This window comes from Amyelois transitella, chromosome 3 (assembly GCF_032362555.1).
Source record: "Amyelois transitella isolate CPQ chromosome 3, ilAmyTran1.1, whole genome shotgun sequence".
NCBI classification, from domain to species: Eukaryota; Metazoa; Arthropoda; class Insecta; order Lepidoptera; family Pyralidae; genus Amyelois; species Amyelois transitella.
The window spans coordinates 7,221,260-7,249,103 of NC_083506.1; the positions used below are offsets into that span (position 1 = coordinate 7,221,260).

Below are 27,844 nucleotides of genomic sequence, written 5' to 3' on the forward strand. Positions count from 1 at the left end.
TTATCCCTTACGGAATAGACAGAGTCAATAGTTTTGCAAAGTCTAAAAGGCCACGTATAGCTGAATGTATTTTAAATAATGCACTAAGTATATAAATCGTAAATAATACGTAACAATACAGAAATATATACCTACGAAAGCATGAATGACTTCGTGTTCGTACGAATTCCATTGAGACTTAGACCACTATTTCCCATGAGACACATAAAATGATTGTAAAACTGTTTAATAAATGTACAGATCCACCTTGACCGCCATGAACTCAGTTTTACGATGTCTATAAAGGGAGGACATGCGCAGGGGCCGGGTAGCGGCGCGTGTTTCCTGCGTCCGCCGTGCGTCCTATTCCTATCACTGGCTGAAGGCACGCGTGCATTGCACGACTCTTGGCATGCGTGCACCGTAACATACTAGTACTGGCCAAAACATAAGTGTAAGCAAAAAGTTGTGTCCGTAAACTGTCGTTCGCCACAAGATTTCTTCAATATTTAGGACTTCTGGGTTGCATATCATTGGCACTGGCCAACTGGCCACTGTCATTAAATGACATATAGTTGATGTTTAAAAATAATCATATCCAGAAAACTGTATTCCTAATCCAAATTTATCTCGTCATTTTTAATTCTGAAAGACATGCTCAATCTTCCAGAATATTTTTAAATAATTCAGGTAAAGAGGGGAATACTGCACGAAAGAAATTACGTTCGCTTCAAACTCAATCGAATTAGGAGTTCATAAATTACCGTAGGTATTGTATGGTTTTATAAACAGGTAGTCGCTACCTGTTTTTGACCCATTTAAATACTGCCAATTGTAAAGTTTGCCATAATTTAAATTTCAACAGAGCTCCCCATGTAAACAATCGATATTTATAAATATACGGGTGTGATTGTACCGAGCTGTATACTGTTGTGGTTTCGGAGCACGATTTGTAGATGTGGGCGCCCATTTATTTTGTTTGAACCCTTTCCAACGCCTACCTATCGAGGTGATCGTATGTAATGAAATGAAGTAACGTTTTAATTAGTTAAATTTGTTCAAACTCATCCAGTTTAATGTTAATGATGGCGTCAATAACAATTAACTAGATGCTACTGACAATGAAACTGATAAATTGTGAAGATTATTTATTTATTTATTTATTTATTTATTTATTTAGTTCACCAACAATCGAAACAACATATTATACAAAGATGATACATGTATAAAAGAATTAGTTCTAATTGATCGACCAATTAAAGGTAAACCCAGCATGCAATGGGTAACAATCCATATTTTTAATGTGTGTGTAGGTAGTATTACAAGATATGAGAAATGAAGAAGAAAATAATATTTTTTTTTTTTTTTTTTTTTTTTTTTTTTTTTTTTTTTTTTTTTTTTAAAAAAAAAACAACATAACTAGGTACTTTTACATACGTTAATTAGGTACTCAAGCAACTCAAAATTGAAGTGCAGAATTTTTTTAAAGATAAATTGTGAATATCTGCTAATCCACTGATCCCGTTGTATAGTCTGCAAATTCTGGGTATAGTTGAGTTTCTTCCTAACTTTGTTCTGCGGAAGGGGGGTACAAAAGATTGAATTGGTCTACGAGGTGGTCGTCGTGGTACTCTAAAATTCAATTTACTTAATATTTGGGGGCATTTTATATAATCATTAATAACTTTATAAAGAAACAACAGATCAAGGATATCTCTGCGCTTATCAAGGGTAGTAAGATTAAATTTTGCCAAACGATTGTCGTATGGATCCTCTTTTGTTGCATTGCTAGATGTGAACGCCAGATGACGTGTAAACCTTCTTTGTACCCGTTCAATCCGCAATGCATGAGTCGCGAAATGGGGGCGCCATACTACACTGCAGTAATCTAAAATTGGGCGTACTAAGGATTTGTAGAGAGTACATTTAGTTGCTGATTTGCGAAAAACTTTGCCATTTCTAATTACGAAGCCCAGCATTTGGGAAGCTCGTTTTATCACAGAATTAATATGGGGAACGTAAGTAAGTTTTTTGTCTAGTAATATTCCCAGGTCTCTGACAACTTCGACTTCCTGTATTTTATTTCCGTTGATATGATATTCCGTCTTATGGACGTTCTGTTTACGTGTAAACTTAATCAAAAAGCATTTACTGGCATTCAAGTGCATTCCATTTTTAGATTATGTAGATAGATTATGTAGATACTAGAGTATGATTTCTTGTAAACATTAAAAAATCTTATTTTACCTGCCAGTTCTTATGCAGTTAGGAGCAATGATCTCCGTGTCAATTTAGGTACGGCCTTTGTTGTAATTCACAGTTGGGCGGTGTTAATGTTCCAGCCGGGTGGTCGCGGGAATCGTCCTAAAGTCAAACAGGGGCACACATGCTTCTCTAAAGGAAAATAACAAGGTCTAAGTAGTAAGAAAGAATAGTTCTTCAGATTAGACCACTATTTAAAACAGTGTCTGTTGTTTTTAATGCTTTGGATATTTTGAATCTAATCTTAAATACTTTGGATCTACGCATTGTTATACATAATTTCAAGGCTTACCATAAACTCGGAACGTTTTAGTAATTTAAGTTTAACAATGTAGGTATGTATATGTTATACAGAAGTAGATATACTTACTTACATTGTTTTAGAAACTTTTGAGCACGCAGATATAGTTTGCTTTAGCCTAAAATGAAGAAAATGACAATGCCGGCTGGAAAAAATCAAAATAAAAATGTTTACGAGTAGTTCACACTTGCACATCACACGCAAGTCATAAACGCAAGCAAAGAAGTACAAAGTAGACTTCAAAAAGATTTCGAGTTATTTGAGCGAGCAACAATGACATGAAAAATATGGTTTCAACTCTTTGAACCACTCGAACGCCTACTGCGTCATTCCTATGGGGAACAAAGAGACAAAGTTTCTCCAGAGTTCAAGGAGTTCTTGGAACCACCTGGCCTCTGTCGGTCCTATAATTTATTTTGTAAGGAATACTTACTTACTGTTCTGTGTTATAGAATCGTAACGGAATCTATGAGCACTAAAGTTAATGTGTAAACCTTTGTTTACTTGTTATAAACATGCTCAATGCACACATATAAGACAGATATATCTACGTAATAAAAGTTGTGTTCAACCAGCCGTGTGTGATTGATAGTGAAATATTCTACCTACGAAAGTTTTTGTGTGTTTGTTATACTGTTGTTCAGGAATAATTTGCTATATTCCGTACTTTTTAACACCAAAGAATAACCAAACTTTACACAAAAAAAAGCTTTTAAGTGGATAAAATATGTAGGTCGGTCGTAGGGTAAATCATTTATTTAGCGTAAAAATTTTAACAAATGTACTACGTTCATGCCATATACCTAATGAATAAAGGCTAAAGAAATACTGTTGGATTTTTCAAATAAATGGTCACTTGTATCTGTACTCAATATTTTAAAAATATTTATTGTTATTATCTACATAACATGCTTGCAGCTATTAGTCAATAAAATATTCATGACAATAAAATTATAGCTCTCTAACACTGGATCATAGGATTACTTTTATTGTTGTGAAGTTTATGTTTCATTACTATAAATAAATCTTACGAACGAAATTGCTGTTACAAATTTAAAAAATCTCATATATCAGTGGGTATAAGAACAAGTAGGAAACAAGAACACCGAGGTCAAACAAATACCTTGATTGAGGTCAATAAAACATTGATGAACTGTAAATTTTTTCTCAAGTATTTTCCAGGAACTTGACTCCCATTATAAGGATAACAAAACATGGTTTAAAAGGCCACCGTAAGAACAAAGCTATGTTTCCTTAATTAGTTTGATAACCATACTCCTACGATGAATTGACAAGTTAAGACATTTTTTCAATGTCTTCACTTTGTTATTTAAAGGAAGAAATATAACTAAACCTTTTAAATATTTTGCGGTTTAAATTGGTCTATGAGCCATAGTCGCTTATTGTTCTTGTAATGAATATTTATTGGTCACAATAAATAATGAACTACGTCTTATCACAAAGCGTGGCTTACAGAGAGCTTAAATCATTGTGTTTGAATTTAAAAAGAAACACTTTGTATTTGTAATACATTTTATTTTTCCAAATAAGAAAACATTATATATTGTGACAAATTACTAATCATGATATAATTTGGAAAAGTTTACAATAGGCCACCAGTTTCCTGACCTCCCCAAAGACCAATAGTGTGGTGGTAATTACATCTGCACCTATTTATTGCTTACGTCATTTAGTTATCTTTTAATCTACATAAAAATTACATACAATAACTGTTTTACTAAGTATACGTAAGTCCATATTTTTACGTGAACCCCAGCGTACAAAACACTTAGATATATATACAAAAAATCTAAAAGATACCTACGAGGATTATGCATACCGTAGATAGGTGACAGGTCCACTTTTGGAGGATTTGGGCCTCTTCACCGTTATTTGCTTTTCGTATTCCTTGATCGGGAAGCACCTGATATTTTATAATGGCCATCTGTGCCCTGCGTTGTTGGTTTCTCGATCTCTCTGTCCTGGTCTAGGTCTCCACCGTAAAAAAGCGTAATTAAACTCTTTAATATATATATTCTCCACTTTGACTTGGATACTACTAGAACGAAGTCTGAGATCAATTTTTACGATGGATAATAGATTTACAAAATGCACTTATTGTTAAAAAAGGGTGTATCATTGCGGAGTTCCTTTTATATATATATATATATTTATTATATTGAAAATAACAATAGTTTAAATAAGTATTCTTTTGATAGCCGAGAGTGGCAAAAAAGTGCAACATAATAATAAAGATTTAACTGACCATGCAGACAGGAAATGATATTTTAAACATCGTCAAGCTTATGTGAACATATTGATTATTATATGTATAGGTAAGTACTTGTCAAGTTTTTGTGGTGGGTCAGACGAGGCTCGTTCTTGTTCAAGGTTACATTTTGTTATTGTATAACGACCTTTTGACTAAATTGTATATTTGGAACCTTAAGCATAGGTACATAATTTAGCAAATAATTAATAACCAGAGCTTAGCACTTATGGTATTATCAAAAATGTGACTCGGTGGAGAGAAAAATTTACTCGTCTGCAATGTACCTACACATAAATAATAGAATACACAATTGAACGAGAGATTGTTGGAAAAGGCGTAAAATCCCACGGTCGTATTAAGATCAGCGAACCGCATCTATCTAGATGATATCATTCTTGGAAATCCGGGTTGCCTTGATCAAATCCAGCTAATTTAATACCTAGATTCAACGACGAAAAAGTGTAAAAAAGAGTTGATAAAAGAGTACCTAATCTGTGTAAAGTATGTCATTGAGTATGTTTAATGTTTGATATCAGCTGAAAGAATGGTTATATGAGAATAAACTAAAATTATTAAAGAAAATTAACTGCATGTAACTTATTAAATTTTTACATACTTCTTTAATTTTATGTTTTAAACTCTAAACTTCATAAGTTATTGTTTTGAATATTTTCAATTTTTTACATTGGTTCCATAGGTACCCCAAAAAGACTTCCTACTTAAGTAAGTAGTAGTACCTAAGTAGGTAGTATTATGTTCTACAAAAAGTTTTTAGTAAGATATAATTAGAGCTCACGCGAGCAACACTGCGGACAAAGGCTAGTTAAAACACCTTAGTTTTGCTATTAAAAAGAGGGTTTGGTATTCGAGCGGTAAAAACAAAACTTTTCCATTACCGGTGGCGGAGTGGTTACGAGTAACATGTACTTGTAAGTACTACCGTGTGAAGGAGGGTGTACAATTTTGCATCACGTGTGTTTTTCGCATTGTTTCTGAAGTGCGTTGACGTGCCTGCCTGTGTTGGGGCTGACTAATTTATGGTCTCGTACTCATGTACTTATACAATGGATATTCGTGTGGTTTTACCTAAGTAATGCGCCGTGTGGTTCCGGGCAATTTAAATAAAGCCACTTCATCTCTTTCCCATAGATAAAGAGATCTGGGGAAATGTATGTATCTGCTGATCTTGTAGCGAAGAAAAAACATTGTGTGTACTAACTAACTCAAGTATCGTAACACATTCCAAAGAGAGAGATTTACAAACATTTGGTGATCTGAGTAATGGAAATATTTATTGAGAATCATGTTTTCATCATACAACAGAAGGGCCCTACATCAACACACTGGCATAACTTTACATATTGACCCCACTTGCCCCTTAATTGAAGAGAAAGTTATCTCAATGAAGCAAAAGTGAAAGAAATTATAAAGGTTGTTTATGTCCAATTTTAATTTACGATGAGAATCATCTATATTTTATTTGACATAGTTTTTACATATGGATTTATGGTAGCTGTAAAGGGCTTATCTATTTTGCTTATTTTACCTTTAATTTAATTTACAAATATCAGCTAGTAACAAGCTTTTGATTAAAGACAAGGACAAGCAATTTTAGCTTATACTTCTTACATAATATAACGTTTATATTACTGAGTTATTTAGTATTTTTCTGTAGATTTTGGTTTTCTGATAGTCATAATTAACAAGACCCTGGTATTGGTAGATTTTGCTTATTTACCATAGCCTTGAGAAAAAGCTGGTAGTAGGTATTATATACGAGAACTTTCCAAAATGCTTCCCAATTTGCAAACAATTGAACATAACGATTAGTGAAAACATTAAAAGCCGGTAAAAAATTTGAAATTATGGGATTAAAATCAAGGTCGTCATGTAATTGACGTGGTGAGAAGCGGCACCGATCAGCCTCGACAATGGTGTACGGTTTCTGCATGGGAACCACCTGCGCTCTGCGCTCGCTCATTTATAAATTAACCAGACTATAGATGGGTACAGCTTTTTTTATTTTGAGAGGCATGCTATGACTGACGCAGATTCACGAATATTTAAACCATAAATTTATTTAATTTTTTAGCATCCCAGGATAGTTTTATTCCTTTTGAGTGGAGACGTCTGGGTACTCTTCAGGCGCACCATCCCAGCTCTTTTTGGTTTGGAGAAGACTTTAATAAGGGTCCTGGATTCCTCAGAAACTGAATGCAATGGTTGCGCGAGTGGCTTACAGTTTTTAAGCTTTTATTTGACGTTCTTCTTAAGATGATTAATAAACTAGAATAAATTAACATCGGTGATATTAGGTATATATAATAAGAAGCTAAAATAGTCTACCGTATAAGTTTTTAAATTGTTTTTATGTTATCCGGATTTGTGCTTTTATTAATTTGTTATCAGTTCCACTCCGGCGCATGCAACCGTTGAAGCGTCATACAACCGTTATTTGACGTGCAAATGGATATCAATCGATCAAATATCATATATGATATCACAATGTCTTAGCATTATTGCAGACTGGTCGACTAAGTACGAAGTAGTTGTAAACCCGGGTAAATGCCAGGCTATAATTATAGGAAGCTCCCGGCAAATTTGTAATAGGTATTAATTTCGAGGCTATCAATCCCGTTAAATTTAATGATGTTACGATCCCTTACTGCCCCAGCGTAAAAGACCTTGGACTGCAGATCGATTCAACTTTTAGTTGGGTTCCTCACGTCACTGAGGTCTGCCGTAAAGTAACTGGTATGCTTCGTTCTCTTTATAGACTAAAGAACTTCCTTCCTCTGAGAACCAAAATCTCCCTCGTCCAATCTTTAGTCATTCCTACTATTGATTATGCCGACGTGTGTTACTGCGATCTTACTCAAGTCCTTCTCATTAAACTCGACAGATTAGCCAACAACTGTATTCGCTTTATTTTTAATATCCGTAAATACGATCATATTTCTTCTTTTCGTTCGCAGTTATCATGGCTTCCTATTCCTGAACGTCGTAAAGCCAGAATTCTTTGTTTTTTGTACTCTCTACTCAATGATGCTCACTCTCCTCTTTACTTAAAATCTAAATTCCCGCTTCTGAGTTCCACCCATTCCCGTTCTCTTCGCTCTTCAGACAACCTGACTCTGCGTACTCCTCTGTTCCGGTCTACTTTTTTGGAGAAATCTTTCCAGGTTCAGGCTATAAGGCTCTGGAATGCTCTTCCTGAAATGATTAGGAGAGCTCCTAGTCGCTCTGCGTTCAAACATGCTGTGAAGGGGTTCTTTCTTCGGCAGATTAATGATGGGTCATCCTAATTATATATCCTAATTATATATTTTATGTATGTATAATAATATGTATTTATAGTGTATATTATGTATATATATCTTGTATGTATTTACGCATTTTCTTTTTGTAATGTATGTATTTTGTCAGTATGCATGTGCACTTTATCGCACCACCAACTTAAAGTTTTTTCTGTTTGGTCAACTGGTTGACTGGTAGAGAATGCCAAACGGCATTAAGTCCGCCTTTTGTACATTTTTTGTTTTTGTGCAATAAAGTTTAAATAAATAAATAAATGTCACAGACAATGTTGTAACACTTTTTTAACTTCTTATCCATGTAAGTATTATTGAACATTTATGGTTGAAAAATACGTAAGTAAGTACATACGACGGAAGTATTAGTAGTACAGCATTACTTTTTTTCATTTTCAAGGTCATATCAAGATTGCTATAAATTTAATACTCTTATTGTTCGTCATAAAATTAATTTCTGAAGGCAGTAGACATTTACTAAAACCTTATAATTATATCTAATCTTTTCCATTTATGTCTTTACATCACAGTCATTAGGGTTTCTGCTTGCCGCCATTGTGTTGCTCTATTAGGGACTATGTCACTACAACAATGGCTAGCTTTCACTATTAGCTCGGACCACGCACATCTAGGACGGACGCAGTTTCTGGACCAGAAAGGATGTTACATACTTATATTGTTCTTACATGCTTTCCTCTTCAACTGTTACAACGACTTGCGCAACATTATTTGCTACACATGCTAATATGTGTACAAAAGACACGGCAATTATAAGTGAAAAGAAAACATTTCAAAAGCAAAAGAAGTCGTAATAGTGTTTTGACATTCAACGTTTAGGTGTTGAAATTTTGCGCTTAATTGCTACGAAGCCTACGAATCCTGCTACGACCGACCTTATGAAAATTAAAGTTCTTAAATCTTTTTTTCTTTTGAATACAAAGACTAAATAATGTTGGTATTAACTTTAGCGATTATTTTCTTCATAAGAATTCTAAAGCCCAAAATAGAAATAAAAACTACTCAAATAAAAAACATTTGACCTCTTGAATTATATTTATTTGTTTGGTTAATGAACACAGTTCACTTATATAAATATCCTTCATACGAGGAATGTAGTTTCTTAAGACTTAACTTTCACAGTAAGTCAAATGCATACTTTTTCTGAGCTTCAGCAGTGAGATGCATCATAAATCTGAATTCTTAATTCACCTTATCACAAAATTTTACTCTTTAATCGTTCGCATTTTTTTCGTGCTGTGAAGTTTGCATTGAAACAAGCATGTAAGTGAACTTTATATTTTGACGTGAATATTTTTCGTGCTGTGAAGTTTGCATTGAAACAAGCATGTAAGTGAACTTTATATTTTGACGTGAATATTTTTCGTGCTGTGAAGTTTGCATTGAAACAAGCATGTAAGTGAACTTTATATTTTGACGTGAATATTTTTCGTGCTGTGAAGTTTGCATTGAAACAAGCATGTAAGTGAACTTTATATTTTGACGTGAATATTTTTCGTGCTGTGAAGTTTGCATTGAAACAAGCATGTAAGTGAACTTTATATTTTGACGTGAATATTTTTCGTGCTGTGAAGTTTGCATTGAAACAAGCATGTAAGTGAACTTTATATTTTGACGTGAATATTTTTCGTGCTGTGAAGTTTGCATTGAAACAAGCATGTAAGTGAACTTTATATTTTGACGTGAATATTTTTCGTGCTGTGAAGTTTGCATTGAAACAAGCATGTAAGTGAACTTTATATTTTGACGTGAATATTTTTCGTGCTGTGAAGTTTGCATTGAAACAAGCATGTAAGTGAACTTTATATTTTGACGTGAATATTTTAAATCAGCTTTTAATTGGCTTTAAAGAACCAACCTGATTTCAACCTACCCAAGAAATTACTAAATATTAGGTACCATTTATTTCTTCCACAAATCTTGAAATATAACTTTACCATCAGGATATTGATAATACATACATACATACATATGATCACGTCTATATCCCTTGCGGGGTAGACAGAGCCAACAGTCTTGAAAAGACTGAATGGCCACGTTCAGCTATTTGGCTTAATGATAATAACTTACAAATTAAATGCTTTCAACGTTAAGGTATTCATATAAGACTACAATGAGTCATAATCATGACAGTCCGAGTTAGGGCTTGACAACATGAATACAAATAAACTATCATACTGAGTACATGAGTCATGATGGCATATTACTGTATGTATACCTGTAGGTATAAATATAATAGCCCATCAACCGTCGTTGATTATGGGCATTATTTAGTTAATAGTAGTCATAAGTGCTTTAATCCTAGTGATTAATGCTTGTTGATAATAGAAATCCGAATAATAAAAGTTTTCTGATTTTTCTGTTTATGAGTCGAAATAAAATTGACAATAATGTGTCGGTAGTTGACAATAATATAGTCGGTTGATTAGGCCTTTTTATCTTTGGGATAAGACTAAACAACAAACCTAACTGGTTTTGACGGCTTAACTGAGAAGATCCGTTTCTTCAAAATCACCAACATTGATCTGGTTGACTGCAACTTTTACATATCTAATATACATATCCCGCGCTATGCAAAGTTATACTATCTAGTTGACATAGTCTGCTCATACGTGTGGCTCTATCTGTATACTTATTTGCAAATGAACTAAAACATGACACGCTTTTTGTGAAGCTAAGTGGGTTCAGTTTCTGAGCTACTTGCTTAGATCATGAAATAAGTACTCACTATCCCCTTAGATGGCGCTGTGCCTTGCTTCTTAATCAAACCAAGAGCTGGCGCCACTGAAGTTTTGAAACGCGCAAGCCACGAGAGAGCTTTTCCCTCCCACGCAGATTAAGCGCAGCTTAAATAAACTTTGATGGCGACTGAAACAGTAACGATGCTGTACATTGCTTGTTTTTGAGAAAGATTGTATGATATCAGTTAGACAAAGCCGCAATGGAAGGTGTTTTAGAGAGTTATACATGGAACTGAATGGTTTATTGGTGAGCTGGCCGTGGACGCGGGACCAGCAAGCAGCCGCCGCCGGCCGGTCGGCTTCAGTAGAGACATGTTTGCACTGCCACAGGGACAGGTGTCTCGACGACGCCCCCGCGGTTAACTTGCAACTCGCGAAACACCCTTGTTTATAACACTTGTTGTGCTCACAACGCGTATTTAACTTACGAAACTTGAGTTAAAACTAGTTTAAAACATGATTATGTGAACTCGGAAGTGACGTGAAGTGATTTAAAAAATACCGGCTTTGACAGTCATGTTGTCAAGTACGATTTAAGTGCAGAATAATCTTTACTTATGATGTACACAAATCCCGCACGGATTTCACTTGCCTTGACTTTACGTGAGACGTACTAGCTGAATTTTCTACTTAAGTGAGTTTATATTTTAACAACTTTTAAAATTATTATCTTTACCTGGGAAAGTAATTTTTATGTGTGCTGAAGTGTGACTGATGATGAACGCTGATACATAATGATACCTTTGTGTTAGTTCTACAATTTGATCTGTCATGTTCTGTAAAAGACTAGCTTTAAAATTAACTCGTTTTTTATATTGACTTATTATTCACTCATTCATGTCATTGTCTAGAAAATCCTTAACAACTACTTCGCAGTGCTCTTGCATACAAATGTTCCATAATTTGGCTCATGGAAGCTTCACTTGACCTGTTTGTCCAATTCGACTTTATTCTTAGCATTTTTATGGAGTTTATATTGGCAGTAGGGATTCTTTATTTTCTTCTTCTTAGGCATTCTCCTGATTGGTAACTAGATTCTAGTCAGAAATGTGATTTGAGAGTTTAACAATAACTTCCAGAAGGAACTTCTATTATTCTCCAAAAAAAATATGGTTATTACGTTTCTGGTGATAAAATTTTCCACAATCGATTTCAAAATGAACCAGAATGATTTAATTCTGGGTAGTGTTTGTAGGTTCGCGGAGCCGAGGCCAGAGCCCAGTCGTCGAGTTGAATGCCCCCACGGTGGCCGCAGTCAGCGTGCATCCAATAGCACTGACAATTACCTCACCTTAGCAATAATCTAATTTTATTTCTTTGCGGAACACCAATCCCATTACGGACTTTCTTAATCTTTGAGATCTTATTTTTATTACATTTAGATGTACCTACCAATGACGGACATGATTTGTTGTTTACTTGAGCCGTATTTAGGGCTAAATTCCTAATTCTACTAAATAAATGGCTACTAAAGCTAAAGAAAGAAAAAAAAAATATGCGGAGTTGCGTTTCACTAAACCGAACTGGGCTTTATGTTTATGCAAAAATAATTATAACAACAAAAACAACACTATTTTAAGGTACGACTAGGTACTGTTTTATTATTGTGATATTAAATATGCCACCTGCTTAGACATATTGCGAATTCTATATACATACATACATATCGTCACGTCTATATCCCTTGCGGGGTAGACAGAGCCAACAGTCTTGAAGACTGAATGGCCACGTTCAGCTATTTGGCTTAACGATAGAATTGAGATTCAACTAGTGACAGGTTGCTAGCCCATCGCCTAAAAAAGAATCCCAAGTTTGTAAGCCTATCCCTTAGTCGCCTTTTACGATATCCATGGGAAAGATATGGAGTAGTCCTATTCTTTTTTGTATTGGTGCCGGGAGCCACACGGCAACACACACTATTTAATATCACGAATTCTATATCAGTGATATTAAATAAATTACTTAATATAATATTTCTGCCATTTTAAATTTCCATTATAAATCGAAATGTTTTTAGACACCACTTCCTCAAGTAATACATACAGGATTCCAATAAGAAAGGAACTTTTCGTTTGCAGGTCTCCGGAGACTGCCATCTTTCTTCTTTTCGATCTGGTTCTGTCAAAGATAACCAAACCGATCTCATTTATTAGCTTTCCTTTGTGTTTCAGTTTTCTTCCTTAAGCTAGACTAAAAGTACCTACTCATAGGTACCTCCTTACATAGAATAATTTCTTAACAAATAAATTGTATAATAAAAAATTACGGGCTTCATTTTAATGCTCCATTATTTTATTTTTCTCAAGACCGTAGCAATTAATCTAAGGGTAAGTCACATCAAATCAGAGTTTTGATTAGAAAGTCGGTAGGGCACGTTAAGGCAGGAGGGTCAAGTGGCCTCTTGTCCCCGATAGAATTTGTAAATCTCGGTCCACTCATAGGACCACCCACTCGAGGCGCTCCTGGTTCTTTTGTCCCCACTTTGTGAAGATATTTTGAGTCTCTAAAGTGCTTCATATAATACAAGAATCCCGACAGATATTGGTTGTGGAGGGCTTTTGACAAGATAGTAAGGGTCAAATATTAGGTGTAGTAAGTGGCTGTAGCTAGAAATTCTGGAATAACTATTGTGTTATTAATTACTTTAAAATTATATTTTGATCGGTAGCTTACAAAATAGGACGTAGATGCAAGTCCTCATTTTTTATTACTTTAAAGTTTACCAATTATAAGAGCTTCTGATTTTGCTCGTAAATAAATTTGCTTACCATTGCCATAAACCAGTCTTAGAATGCACTTGGCTCTGCCACTGCATAAACATTAGTGAATTAATGTCTATTTGTGTGTAGCAGCACAATCCTATGGCTACAAAGTCATTGATAGGTTTAGGAAGATTAGCTTAAGTAAAACAAGGCATAGTAGGCAAAATAATTCTATATTTTACGTTCCCAATGACATTGTTATTTTCACTAATGCGATAATGTTAACATATCTTGTGACTAATAAATTAACCATTTTCATAAAAATGATTATTTACTCGGTTTTATTGTTAATATGTCATTGCTTAAATACAATTTTATCACAGTCACAAATTAAAGATTGGTGATATCTGCAGATGTATAAATACGCCTTTTTGGCTAGGTTAGCTCAAACTGGGTTATTCATAACAGAATAACAACTTTTCTTATTATAAATATTCAAATATCAGACTCTCTACGAAAAAGTAGTACACCTGCGCTGTAGTCATATCTCGCGTTTCACTTTTTTTTCTTGACCCTTGTCTCTGTTCAATAATGGAATATACATTTCTTAATTTTATGGAAGTTTGTTAGGTATAGCTAAACAAGGCTGTCAACCTTTTAGCTTGAAGAAACCTGTCCTAATATCAATGTTTCCCTTCTCTCCTGACACGGGATTATTAGTCATTTCGTGTATCTTTCGACTATTGGCTGATTTGCTTTTATAAACTCACCCGTTCATTGTTTACTGATGTCATCATCCATTCGCCATCCTATTACGATATTTGAGGTAGTCCGGATTGTGTCCGTTGTGGCAAATAGGACATACTGGTTCATGTACTTATGTACATGTATGGGGAGTGAACTATACGTATGTATACCGTGACTATCATAAATAGTGTTGCTACCTGCTAACTATCGATAGCCATTTGATAGTGTCGTTATCGATAGTTTGAAGTAAAATAACAGTAGTCAAATACAATACTATTTCTTTCCTTTAGAACCATCATCTAGAATGGTTTTCTCAGTTCCTATAGTGTCGTTTGTATATTTAATATTGCATAGCAATAGGTACTTTCGATATTATCACTTGTTTAATTGCCATCATGGTTTTATACTATCTATGCCTACTATCTATCGATAGATCTATTTTCTAAGCTCATCTATCGATTGTCAAACTTTCGAAACTCTCTCTCTCTTATCTTTTAAGGTAGCTTGTTGCTCCCCTTGCCCCTGAGATTCGGGTCCTGGGGTTGGTTTTTCTATAACTATATATAGTCAAATTATCGCTAGTTCAGCAACACCAGTCATGAATGATCATGAATATTCGCGGACGCGGCGCGGGCGCGCGGTCGGGCACTGGACAATGGAGCCTTTGTTGCACAATGCCCATTTCCGATTACCAGATTGAATCGTGTCCATCAAAGCGCGCTGCAGGTTCAATAGTCGCCCATATGGAGTATGTATTCGAATTTAGTAATTTGATGTTAAATGAAAAATATTCATCAATATACTCTTTGTACGGTTTTTCTCTAGAGTGGAGGAGGATGTAACCCAGACTAATGCCAGAAGGAAGAAGAATACTCTTTGTAAAGATTATTCTGTTTTAACCGTATAAGAAAAATCAATATAAATACTACCTAATAGTTGTAGTAAGAGACTAATATTATCTCATTGATGAAAAAAGACGTATTACGAAATAACTCATTCAAACCAGACAACTAGTAGAAGATATAGTAGCTTAGGCCATTCCATAATTTTATCTGATATGAAAAAAATAAGGCAAGGAAAGTATAATATGATGCAAAGAATGTAGATATGAAAATATTTTATTGTACAAAAAGAGCAAAAACAGCACGAAAGCTGGGTTATCACTAAGTGGGATCACTTTCAGCCAACCCTTAAAACAGGAAGATTTATAAGTAGGGGTAAGTACAATTGCTCACAAAAATTACAAAAGACTAAAAAAGCTATTTAACAAAAAATCATGACGGCAACAACTACTTCCGTACGTAAGAAACTTTATAAAAAATTTAATACAGTAAAAATCATAATATTAAATGTAATTAAGTCAACACGCTTTAAAATGCAAAATAAGGTGAATACTTAATATTGCTTGCAAAACAGGATCTGTAAACTTCGCCAATATTCTGTATAAATTATTTTGCTCGAGAAAGTTGTCAAGGAGTAACATGCTGAGGGTCTTGGCGACTCGATAGCCAGTCACGAGCAGTTTGTGGTCAGGAACTTGGAATAGAATGGAACTAATATGGTTCGATCGCTTCACGCTACGGCACTTGAGACTCTGGGGATTCTCAAACTTTGGTTGTTATTTAATTTAACCTCTCGTTATGCGGGTGAGTATCGCGGAAACTGTGAAGCGAGCATGCATGAACTAGTGAGAATATAGCGATAAAGCTTTATGAGAAGGTATAATAATATTATCAAATAAGTATATCTTTTAAATCACCAGCTGCCACATACTCACTAATTTACGATAAAAAGCTATCTGGATTTAGCAATAAAATGTGAAGACTTAATCACTCTAATTTTTAAAAATTTCAAGTAATGTTTAAAAAATTTCACTTTTACAAAGAAAATATGTCAGTAAATTTAATAAACAACACAATAATGGAACGTGAGCTAGGGTCAAATTGTAGGCCTATAAGTAGATGTCAAGATTGTTTATATGTAAACATCACGGTCTTCTTTATTAAGGGGTGTTTTAGTGCGAAAGGAGCGCCGCTTTTAATTCACAAAGCGAGTGCGGTGCTAACGTAAAACAAAGTTTTAGAGGGGTTCTTCGTTAGTTGCTCTTGCCCCAGCTCAGGTGGAACGCTGACGGATATGTTAATCGTGAATATACTACGACGTGTAACTAACTACATATAACTTACATTTTATATACTTATATAGCTTTATACGGAGAACTTTCAGAATATTCGCAGGATGTACCAGGTGTAATGAATAAGGGAAGATAAGCTGCAACTTTCCACTTCGCTTTTCTATTAGTTCAAGTTAGTAGGTAGTTAGTCTCGCTTCCAAGACGTTCTTTGTGCTCGCTTGCTAGACTACTTGTTCTGTAATATAATTGTATAGAAAAGTTCTTAAAGTACACAATTTAGCATCTGTGTGCTCAGCTTTGTCTAAAGTCCTTGTGTGTAAGTTCTTTTATATTAGCAACGCAATGTTTCTCAATACGAAACTCAATTTTGGCTGTAAATAACATGTAAATAATATAAATTTTTCAGATTTTCCTTATTCACACATACTTGGCATACCAAATAGCAAAGCCTAACTAACCGTACATACCTCTACTTATATGACGACCACATAGGAACCACAACTAAACGTACTTTTGGGGACACTAATCTTCATACTAAATGCCGCCTGGGAGAACAGTGTTCGTCACACAGGATCGTCCAATGCACTACTGCAGCGCGATATCACATTAAAATTCTATTAAATAACACCTCATTGTAGTCAGATGACATAGAACACCCATACCAAGATTTTCATAGAAATCTAAATTATACATACTTACTTAGGTATAACCACGCCTCTTTCCCGTAGGGTTAGGGAAAGACTACTGAGAGAAATTATAGACTCATATTATTCCGAATTCTAACAACTTTTACTTACGCTTTATGTAAAAGGTACTTAAGTATTTTTGGAAACGCTTTCAAAGTCTAGAAAAAATAAAAATTAGAATAAACACTAAAAAAGCGTAGCTTCAAAAGCAAAAATTCAAATTTTATATAAATTTCAAAATCAAATCACCATAATGGAGATTTATTTTAAAGTCACAGGAAGTAAAATTATAACTTTCACAGGTGCAAATTCATTTGCGTGACCACATCCTGGACCGAGAGCAGCCGAGAAACCTTACGGATAACTGCAACTTTTTAATTAACACCGCTATTAGTGATAAAAAGTAGCAAGCTCTCCTCTTTCATACGGTTTCCGCTAAAACGAACGAGCGAAAGGTGCTCTCTTTAAGTGCCCTGAATTAAAAATCAACTTGTCCAACTTTAATTGATTGTAGATAGCTGGTAGATGTAACGAGTTGCAGAGTCTTAATTTCTCCATCATTTTATAATAATCCAACCTCTATAAATAGATGGATGTGACTGACCTATTGGAATTCAAATTGGATACAATAGAGCCTCGAGATTGGATCGGCTAAGTCGAAATTATAATGAACTCATAATTACTACTCCAGATTTTAAACAATACAGGGAACTAGTATTAATACACAGGCAAGTAGAAAAATGTTAAACTGTGGGCGGGGCTCGGATGAGTGGAGCGGAGGTGAGCCTTACATCGAGACCGACGGTTGCGGCTCGCCGCGGGCTACCTGCCATAATTTGAGACTCAAGAAATTACTCATAATAATAAATGTAACTACTAATTTCGAAAAAAGAACAGGACTAACTACTTCGTTGCGATCGAATGCTCGAAAGTTGAACAGATTATCTTGACTCAACCGATTATCACGAAGGCATTCAGTATTCCGTAATCTGCAATGATCATTATAGCTGAGAAACAAGAGAACTTAACCAACAGAAAACTAAACGAAGACTTTTTAAATTCACAAAGCATTTTACAGTTTAGCTATGTTCGACATACATTTACTTGATAGTCGACTATAATATGTCATTCGCAAGCAATTCGCAACTCGGCTTTTTGGCTCCATTCCAAGCTACCACTTGGGTCCAAGTCATCTGTTAACTTTATTCGAAGAAAATAAAATACACTCCGCGTTTTGTGAGTACTTGAAATATGAAAACACACAGACGGATGATGTTTCTTTCCATATTTATTTTGTGGAAAGTTACGATGTGAATTCAATCAATGTTGACGGTCGTAGCAAACAACGAAGTTAAACCGCAGAACGGGAGTCGTTTCCGTAGCCTTACCTGTGGAGATATCAGTGTAGTTTGGTAGACTTGATAATAGATTTATCGGGGTTACATATATACAGCTTTTGTGAGAGTTTCGTCGGTTTATCGCCCGACAAGTGAAGTACGACTTCTGTTGAGCAACTTTATGACCTCCGTCCGCTCAGATATGATACGACCTCTAAAATCAATCTGTACTCACTATAGAACTTTTTGCCACAGTTGTGTCGACGTATATAAATTCATGCTTAGTGCGTGCGTGCGAGTTATAGTCGAATAAAATTCGTGTTGGGTCATTTGACTTTGATAGGAAACGAATCGTAAAACGTTTAAAACGTGTCTAGATTTAATTAACCTTATCGTTAATAAATTGAAAGTAAACTAGCATTAATGCTTTTCAAAATAATACCACTGTCAACTTCGTATAAATTTACTTAACATTTCTTTATGACAGTTCTGAAGACTATCAGACATATAAGTAATAATATTATTTCTGCAGCCATATTTTTTATACGTAAACGAAATATGAGTAATATAACGACTACGGGGTTGACAGAGCCAATTGTCATAAGACCGTTGGTCACATTTAGTAGGGTGGTTTAATATTGGAATTTAGAGATTCAGTGACAGCTTGCTGCGCCATGAAAGTAGTATGTATAACTAAACTACGATGACTTTTTCTAAGTGGAATATTGCTTTTTTAATACGTGTATGTTATTTGCACACCCTTAGAATGGTGAAATGCAATTAACTTACGAAACTAAATAAAAAAATATTTTCACTTTATAAAGTGTGGATCTATAGTTGCAATGCTACAAAGTCGTCCATTCACGCAGCCGGTCGTATGAAATATTCACGAGCCGTTAGTCAAACAGGCATATTGATATACCTTCTGTGTCGTACGCGGCTATTTCACAGACCTCTCTATTGTGTAGCTGACATCATATAACGCGTTTTTGAATAACAAGCCTCCATTTAATATTTATCAAAAGCATTTTTAATACTTGATGAATTTTCATATAAAAATATTGAACTATTTCGTACATATGTCAACCATGCATAAAGTGAGAAAATTTGCCATTATTTAGCTATTTATAATGGTTTAACCAAAATGTCCAGTATAATTCCAGATTTGAATATGGGTGATTTAACAATAGAAAAATTAAAACTAGTCTTTTAAATATTCCAAAGACTGATTGGTTGCAACTTTACCATCTATACCAAATCAAATACTTACTTACTTACTTACTTACGGGACAAATTACACAGATTGAGTTAGCCTCGATGTAAGTTCGAAACTTGTGTTACGAGATACTAACTCAACGATACTATATTTTATAATAAATATGTATATAGATAAACATCCAAGACCCAGGCCAATCAGAGAAAGTTCGTTTCTCATCATGCCCTGGCCGGGATTCGAACCCGGGACCTCCGGTGACACAGACAAGCGCACTACCGCTGCGCCACAGTGGCCGTCAATGAAGTAAATGTACTTTATTTTCTTTTGATTACTCTTTGCTTGCAAAGAAAAATATCAAGTACGTGCTTCAATTATCAACGTAAATATTTTCCCTATTATGTTACTCGTCAGTAATAGGAGAGTGTTGGACTCACCAAGCTTGCGATCAGTATGCGCGTTTACGTGCGTGTAGGCATGCGCCGGCGTCCGCTCAACACTCTGTTGTTCTATCATATTGAATGGCCACCAATAAAAAAGTGTAATAACGAATGTATGAATTGTTTGTCATCTAAGAAATAGTTTTGTAGTATGTTTGTATGTATGTACATATGTTTGTACTCTGTTTAGGGGTGACGTATTCCTTACTGTATTTGATGTCGCTTCTTAAAATTCATACGTTGTATTGTAAAACACAGTATAGTACGAGGTTTTTTTTCTAAACAAGCAATAAATTTGCAATGTCTGACTGTTTAAAATTTTTCTGTTATGAAACTTATTAATAACTAAATTTTACGAAAAATCCAAATAGAAAATAAAAAACAACTACAAAATCTGACGTTGCAATTATAAATATCTCCTCATCTTTATTATGATTGAAATCAGTCTGATTGCAAACCGGTTGTTTGCCAGCTATGATTCACCAAATTACATTTGAACTCAAATGGAAGAGTAAAACAAGCTAACAGCTTCCAGAGACGCAGTAATTGTGGAGCTGTCAGCTTTTCCACGAACGGCCAACTGTGGTTACAATAAAGCATTTCTTCATCGTTGAAATTTTTATATAAGTATAGTTATAACTGTTACTAGACAACTCAAATTAGATGTGTGATTTAGATGTTTATTATAGTTCTTAAACTCGACTCGAGAAGTTAGTTTGTTGAGTCATCAAATGGTCAGGGAACTCTTTGTGACCGAAGCTCGCAAGTTCAAAACGATCAGCTATGTCTCGTATAAGTTTGTGATCTTTATTGAATCGCTATCGATTTTGTACAGCTTTCAGTGTATGCATATTATTTTGCTGGGCATAAAATTTTATTGTACGGACAAAAGTTGAAATACTCTATTAAAAAAAATCTATATTATAAATTAAAATCATCGTCATCATTACTACCACTATGCCTAAGGCATATATTGACTTTGTTCCTGTTTAAAATGTTAGAAAGAGAGTTTTCCAAGGAAGTTTTATATTTATACCCGTGCGAAGCTGGGGCGGGTCGCTTGTAAATTATAATAAATAGATTTAAAATTAAAGATTAGAAGATAACATTTTCAGAACGTACTTTTGTATGTAGTAAAAGTTCATTTCACAACACTGTAAACATTATATACATAAAATTAATATTGTTGCATGTATTCTGAAATATATTTCTGAAAGAAGCGAGTCTGCTGCCTGTAAACGGTTCTTTACTAACTACTCATGGGAAATGACATACGTGAGAATATGAGTGGTTAACTGATCCCTGTTAATGTGAACCGATGTTGTATTGTGAGCAGACTTGATGCATTACTGTATCTGGAAACAAGTTATAACAGCAACAAAAAGAATAGAGAGATCATTTTTGAAATAAGTTTACACGTAATATTTTCTGAGAATTCGATTTATTTTATATATTCTATTTTAATATGTACATTACCTCATACATATCTTAACAACAATTTCAAATTGAAGCTTACTCTAGCTCGCCTACCAATTAAACCGTCGTATAAAAGGAAAGTCATTGATTATACCATCAATGCACTTTTCCTAGAAGGCATAATGCTTGTGAATTGTAAGATATAATTTTTGATATTTTTACGGAAGAGAATTTGTTCGGAAGAGTTAGGATTATGAATTCATATTTCTTGTCCTAAATGATAGATAAAAGATGCTATCTCTCCTCGCGTGCACCGTCAAACAAACAAAGGGGAAATTCCCAGCGAGTGAGATTCGAGGGCCGCGGTGCGTCGCCTCGTCGAGCCACGATGTCAATCGCGGATCCTCTTTTTGCTTCCTGTTCAGACAATGGCGGGAAAATGTTTTCTACGTGAGGGGAGGACCCGGGAGAGGTGGTCAATAGCGGGAGCACTAATCTCTGTCGGGATCGTTCGGATTAATGGCTCGTATTGCCGTGTCTGTTGTTTGCTCCCCAAAGTTCTTAGTTTGTCTATTAGAAGTTTCGTGATGTGCTACATTTGTGGTGTTACGATACATTTTCGTTTTTTTTTATTTAGCGCTCGTATAATCTGTATTAGTATAGATAATAGATTTAAAGTAATAACGTATTAAAATATCTTGACTACGTATAGGGTAGTAGGTAGATGAATACCAAGGTCAGGTAATTCTTTTATCTCATGAGAACAAAATAGAAGTGAGCATGTCCACTAATTTCAATGTAAGGTTAAGTAATAGTGGACACGAATTAATTATTTCCGCGATCCTGGCATTAGAAAATCATCTACCCAAAGCTATAAACATACATACATATATTTACATCTATATCACTTGCGACAGAGCTTGTGGTAGACAGAGCCAACAGTCTTAATAAGGCTGAAGTTTAAAAGAGAATTGAAATTCAGATAGTGACAGGTTGCTAGGCTATCGCATACAAGAAGATATACATACAAGAATAAATACTATATAGATAATCATCTTAGCCCCAAACCAATCAGAAAACGTACTTTTGTTATCATGCCCTGGCTGAGATTTGAACCGGAGACCTCCGGTGACACAGACAAGCGCGTAGTTTATATTGATTGCATGGTTAATAAGATAATGCAACTGGCTATTTTAATATCTACAAATAAATGTGCGTTATGTTTTGAACGTCCATTGTATTTCAGAGCGTTACTATAACGCTAACTTGCTGGAATAAGTCAGTAAAAGTAAAGTGGCAGTTATTTGGCGAAAGCACTTCTTGCGGAAACAATTATCGTTATTTTTTACAATATTTGTTTGTTTGGAAGTGAAATGAACAATAAATTGTTGGCCTGTCTGGCTTAACGCTTATTACTTACACATTTGACTCTCTTTTTTTATCACAGCGTTTCTTTACTTGATCCTTTGTCATGTCATGGGCATATTAAAAAGTTTTTTAAAGTCTTGGCCCCTTTTCGGAATTCTTATATGATGCGGGCAAACAAATTTTGCTGGGATGGACACTAGATTGTACTGCAACAAAAATCAAAAGTCGCCAAATTATTTCGCGCTGACCAGATGAATGTTAATTAATCATAAAATATTAATTGTTGGTTGCATGCATTCATAGATATTTTATTTCTAACTTAACAAAACTTTTTCGCATGTTACAAGTTTGTCAACAAGTTGACCGCTTTGGCTGAGTTTATTTATAGTTTATTAAAAAAAAAAAACAAATCAAACCGGCAGAGCCCACAGGTCGCGACTAATTAAAATGAAATTGTTAAAACAGACCCTCCGTTTCGCCCGCTACCTCCCAGACTAACTTTTAACGAGGATATATTTGGTTTCGACCAACCCTTTGGTGATTTCACTATTGAGTCTGGCTGCAAATAACTCCATAATTGACTTCAAACAACTTCTGCTTCATGAGTAGAATATTGCAAGTCTGCATTTCTCTCGGAACACGTTCAAATATTTGGATAGTACACAATAAAGTTTTTAACTGCTCTTATAAATGTTTATTATAAATTTTCTCCCTTTAAGAAAACACGAATATAAACATGATTAAGATTTTAATTTTTTTTGGTTAGTCAGTAACATTAAAAGGGGAAAACACCAGATATTACAATTACTTGCATATTACGGACTTATAACAAGGAGTAACTCATTAAAATATGAATACACATAATGTTTTAGCCATGTGACCAATCTAATCTTAACCACTCGAGTTCCAAAACTTCACACTGATCGTGGGAACATTTTTTTAAGAATGATCTTTGAATGAAGGGTAATAATAACAGGTCGGTTGTATTGCAGAAGGTCTGGGGAGCGCCGCTGGGCATTATGTTGGAATGCCTGTGCCCCGCGCCGCGCACGCTGGCCTGCCGCGTGGTGTTGCTGGACGAGCGAGAGCTACTGCATGAAATTCAGGTATGTTTCATCTGTTCTGATTTAATAGAGTTCTTTGGTAGATGCATTTATAAAGAAACTAGTTCAGGAAGTATCAATGATATTTACTTATTTGCTTGTCCACTAATATTTTAAAGATAAAATATTAAAATTAAATTTACTGAAATAATAACAAACATGAAGAGTAGGTCTTGAGGGATTAAGATTACTCTATTTTTTAGTTAAAATAAACAATGCTTTAGATAAGGTAAAGGAATATGAATAGGACAAATATTGCATAGTATTTCCAATTAACTGGGTATGTTCTTATTCGGCTAAATAACAATTAACATAACAATCACCAGAATACCGGCACAGCTTCAATGAAACAACGAAAACAAAGCAACAGTAAGAACACAATGCAATAGGTATAATTCATTATTAAAGCTAGACATAATTATTTCACCTACAGTCACATGTGTAAAAGCATCCCATGAGAATAAAATCCAATTTTTATCAAATATTTTCCTGAATTATTTATATAACATGAAAGTCATGGGCCTTCTTTCCCGGAAACCCTTAATTCCGTTTACAAACAACTACTTATAGGTAATTTTCAATATAACTTGGAATCCCTTCTTGTGGCCGATATCGGCGAGGGATTATTTGGAAAATCGACGACGTGCGGCGCGTCCGCGTCCCGGCGGACTGCGATAGCATTTTTCAATTTTCTTGTATCTATAAAACAACGGGATTTTTTTCTTTTTCCGTCCCTCACATTTGAAGTGCAGCTATTCCACAACGAATTATTTGAAGCACACCCAGGGGCTCAAGGAAGAAGGTCTTTTATATGCGAGGCCCGGGTCCAAGGTGCGGATGAATTCACTGAATCGTACGTCGGCTCTATGAATATTAAATTCTATTTGGCTGGCATTGTCGCCGCGTGGTGAATGTGAGAGTGCCTCGTGACACAAATTATAGAGATTTACAGGTACAACTCCGAATATACTTATGCGTAATACTTGCGTTATAGTCACTCACCACGAATCATGACATATATAAGAAAAGAATTAGAAATATAATAATAAAAATTAGTTAAGTTCATAAAAAGTAGTTATAGGATAAATTATTTAACCAAGTTAAAAAAAAAGTTTCTGGGCTCTAGTTATTTTGAGCATACGGACTATGTTTGGCCACGCGACTCCGTCTGTCGTCAAATCCTCGCACGTGTCATCACTAGTACCTGCGTACACGTACACGTATATTAGATTGCGTTCCCAGTATACTTTACCTTTGCATCGTAGGAACATTCCCCTGTAGATACTTGATCGGATGGTTTTAGTTTGCAAGAACAGGCTGTATTGTTTCTTTGCCGGTGACTGTACTTACTGAAATATACAGTACCTATAAGTTTCACGTGGGCCACGAAACATTTACTTACACGTTCTATCTTAACAGTATGTGTGTGTGGGTCGAGGCAGAAGACGAATTCCCAGGTAACCCTTTTAAGGGTTCATAGGGCGGTGTAAATTCCAACCATTTTACCTTACGAACAAAATTTCCGTAATAGTTCATTACATTGCAAATCCATGCATTGTGATTAAATATTAATCAAAGGATATTTCATTACTAAAAATGTAACATTAATGAATTTAATATAAGCAATCAAAAGAACATTCCTTTTATTTTTAAAGAACTTTTATCTGATAATTATGTGTAACTTTTATGAAAAAAATATTTTATAGTTTGATGGCATGAAAGATAGCAACAGATTATTATTATATTTTATTTTAGTTTGCTCGCAAACATAAATTCCTATAAGAACTTTTCAAATCCCCCTTTTTGCATAGTAACAAACCATGATTTGAAAGAATAATGATCTTTGGAGAGTTCACAACCACCGCTATTATGTCACATATACCCGCTAACTTGGAAACGTAAGACTACCAGCTTCGAAGTAACTCCAGTTATTCATATAATACTTACGCAAGCTTGCCTCATAACCGTAAACAACGGAGGAATTTATCCCAGAAATGCTTTTGTTCAACGTGTATGAAGACCCCAACTTGTTCTTCAAACAAATTCCCAAGATATATTGGGCTAAAATCATCCAATTTGGGTAAAGTGGAAGCGGCGAGAGTTCGACGTTTTCTCTAAATTGTATGGATATCTCAGATAAATCGCCGACCCTTACAGTTTTCTATCATAAAGGGACATTTGTCTTAAACGGGTTCAGCGACAACTTTTCTTTTCCCGCAGCACTAAAACATCGTGATTTATTTTTATTATATTCTGTTAAACCCTTTACATACATACATACATATGATCACGTCTATATCCCTTGCGGGGTAGACAGAGCCAACAGTCTTGAAAAGACTGAATGGCCACATTCAGCTATTTGGCTCAATGATAGAACCGAGATTCAAATAGTGACAGGTTGCTAGCCCTTCGCCTAAAAAAAAAATCCTAAGTTTATAAGCCTATCCCTCAGTCGCCTTTTACGACATCCATGGGAAAGAGATGGAGTGGTCCTATTCTTTTTTGTAATAGTGCCGGGAACCACACGGCACTGCCGGGAACCACACAAACCCTTTATCTGTAAGAACAATTTGTTTTACAATCACCATCACCATGCTCGGTCAATATCAGAGAAATCCCAATAATTAAAGAGATAAAAAGCACAATTTCTTCCTTTTGTCCTAATTTAAAATTATTTAGGAAACTGAATTTTTTTATATATACATCTAGTTTTCTTAAATTTTCATAAACAAACTCTGTAAACTCCGTAGAATGACCACAATAACTTGAACATTCTTCAATATTGATCAGCTATATTCGATCTCAGATTTCAAGGTACGGTTGAGTCTGTAATTGTCTGAACTTTTGCGCTTCTTGGTCTTATTGCCTTTATTATGGAAGATTATAGAGACGGATGAATGATCTCACCGCGGAGTTGGCTTGGATAAATGCCCAAAACGCAAACTAACATTCATTTTGTAGTAACATTCAACTTTGAACAAAGGTTATTAAAAATTTAACATAAGCTTAAATTTTTGAAATCCATTTTTTATAACATTTATTAATAAAGGCATTGCTCAAATCGATGGGTCTAGAGATTTGATATTTCGGGTTTCTTATGTAAACTAATCGCACCCCGCATAGAAGAGAATGAATTTCCCATGGGAATGGAAAATAACCAAAGCGGAGCGCTGCTGGTATAATATTTTTTTAACAAAGGCTAATAAAATTAGATGAAATTTTTACAAATAAACTGATATAACGTTATCAAAATTAACTAGTATATTATCGATCTCTACAATGTGATTAAGTACTTGTTGGCCAGTGTTTTGGTTCAATGCAATTAACAGTATGATGATTATAATAACATATGAATAAATTATCGGACATTCAATCGTCAATTATTATTACTGACAGAAAAGCTCGGTTCGTTGCTGAACTGAAATAGCTGAACAATCTACACAATGCACCAGCGTTTTGCAACGGTCAAATTGTCTGCCGCCTTTGCGCTATTTTATTTGGTTCAAATAGTGGATTCAAAATAAAACGAGTACAGATTTGACACTTTTTACGATGGATACCAGTAGGGATATTGCCTAATGAAAATATATTTAAAGTTAGGTTATTTAATCTTCGGTGGAATAAAATAAGATTGAGCCTATACATCACGCTTTTTAACTCAATTCAAATGCAAGCAATTATCTTTTAAAATAATTGGTTGCATTTTTATTTATCATGATTTCATTGTCATAAGGTTACGATTAGTTTAAAGCAAACTGATCAACTTCGGGTCTGTAACTCTCTCGCTCTTTCCCTATTTATTTTATAAAAGACA

At 34.8% G+C, this 27,844-nt stretch overlaps 1 protein-coding gene across 1 annotated transcript in view; it reads left to right on the top strand.

Annotated features, from left to right (window-relative positions):
- Window positions 1–11,201: 11,201 nt before the first annotated feature.
- Window positions 11,202–27,844, top strand: part of LOC106135538 (band 4.1-like protein 4) — a 40,498-nt gene continuing 23,855 nt past the window's right edge. Inside the window, exons 1-2 of the mRNA XM_060947782.1 lie at window positions 11,202–11,518; window positions 23,920–24,033. Of these exons, the coding sequence (XP_060803765.1) occupies window positions 23,947–24,033 (87 nt within the window). The 5' untranslated portion in view covers window positions 11,202–11,518; window positions 23,920–23,946. The remainder of the gene's footprint in view (window positions 11,519–23,919; window positions 24,034–27,844) is intronic.